General features: G+C 42.9%; 1 protein-coding gene across 1 annotated transcript; it reads left to right on the top strand.

Moving 5' to 3' along the window:
* Positions 1-123: 123 nt before the first annotated feature.
* Positions 124-903, top strand: LOC109953616 (BOLA class I histocompatibility antigen, alpha chain BL3-6-like; the record flags this gene model as incomplete). Its single annotated transcript, XM_020589096.1, has 2 exons — positions 124-406; positions 833-903. Coding segments are annotated over exons 1-2 (330 nt in total), but the record flags the coding sequence as incomplete, so codon positions are not given.

The following is a 903-nucleotide window of genomic DNA, read 5'->3' as shown; positions in this document are numbered from 1 at the left end:
AATGTTTTGCCTTTATTAGATGTTTATGTAATAGTTTGATGTGTACAGGATGACAATCACCACCATCAGTATCTAAACATCACTGTTAACTACAGTCTCTGTTGCCCCCCCCCCATCTCTCTCTCAGGTGTCCATGTTTTACAGAGGATGAGTGGCTGTGAATGGGATGAAGAGACTGGAGAGATTAGGGGTTTTACTCAGTATGGTTATAATGGAGAAGACTTCCTAGCATTAGACCTGAAGACACAGACATGGATCGCTTCCACATCTCAGGCTGTCATCACCAAACTGAGATGGGACGCTGACAAAGTTCGCATAAAACGCAATGAGATGCACTTTACTCAGATTCTCCCTGAGTGGCTGAAGCTGTATATTGATTATGGGAAAAGCTCTCTACTGAGAACAGGTACAATCACAATTTTTCATGGACACAATGTTCATATGACCTGTTCAGACTGAATCACCATTGTACTATGACTCCAGTAGATCTGATATTACTTTCTTTTTAGCTGTTTGTGCTAAGACTCAAGTTATTAGCTGGATACTGACCTGTCTGAGTGCTCTGACATTACTTTCAGTCAGTGCTGACACTGCATTAGACAAAAGAGAACGTTGGTCCAGGCAGCAAAACCTCAGCCTGATGGATTTGTTCCAGATATTTAGGCTCAGCAGAAAATCAATGTCAGTGACATCGGTGTTCCTCTGACTTTTCCTGTCCGGTCACCAGCTAGTCAAACTTTTCAGTTATTCAGTGGAATATCTCAATATTTTTTAAATCACTTGGCACCAAAATTTTGCAGATGTGTGTCTTTCTCTCTCTACTTCTCTCCAGTCCTCCCATCAGTGTCTCTCCTCCAGAAGACCCCCTCCTCTCCAGTCAGCTGCCACGCTACAGGTTTCTCC

This window comes from Monopterus albus, unplaced genomic scaffold, assembly GCF_001952655.1.
Source record: "Monopterus albus unplaced genomic scaffold, M_albus_1.0 scaffold859.1, whole genome shotgun sequence".
NCBI classification, from domain to species: Eukaryota; Metazoa; Chordata; class Actinopteri; order Synbranchiformes; family Synbranchidae; genus Monopterus; species Monopterus albus.
This window is presented reverse-complemented; position numbering and strand designations above follow the sequence as displayed.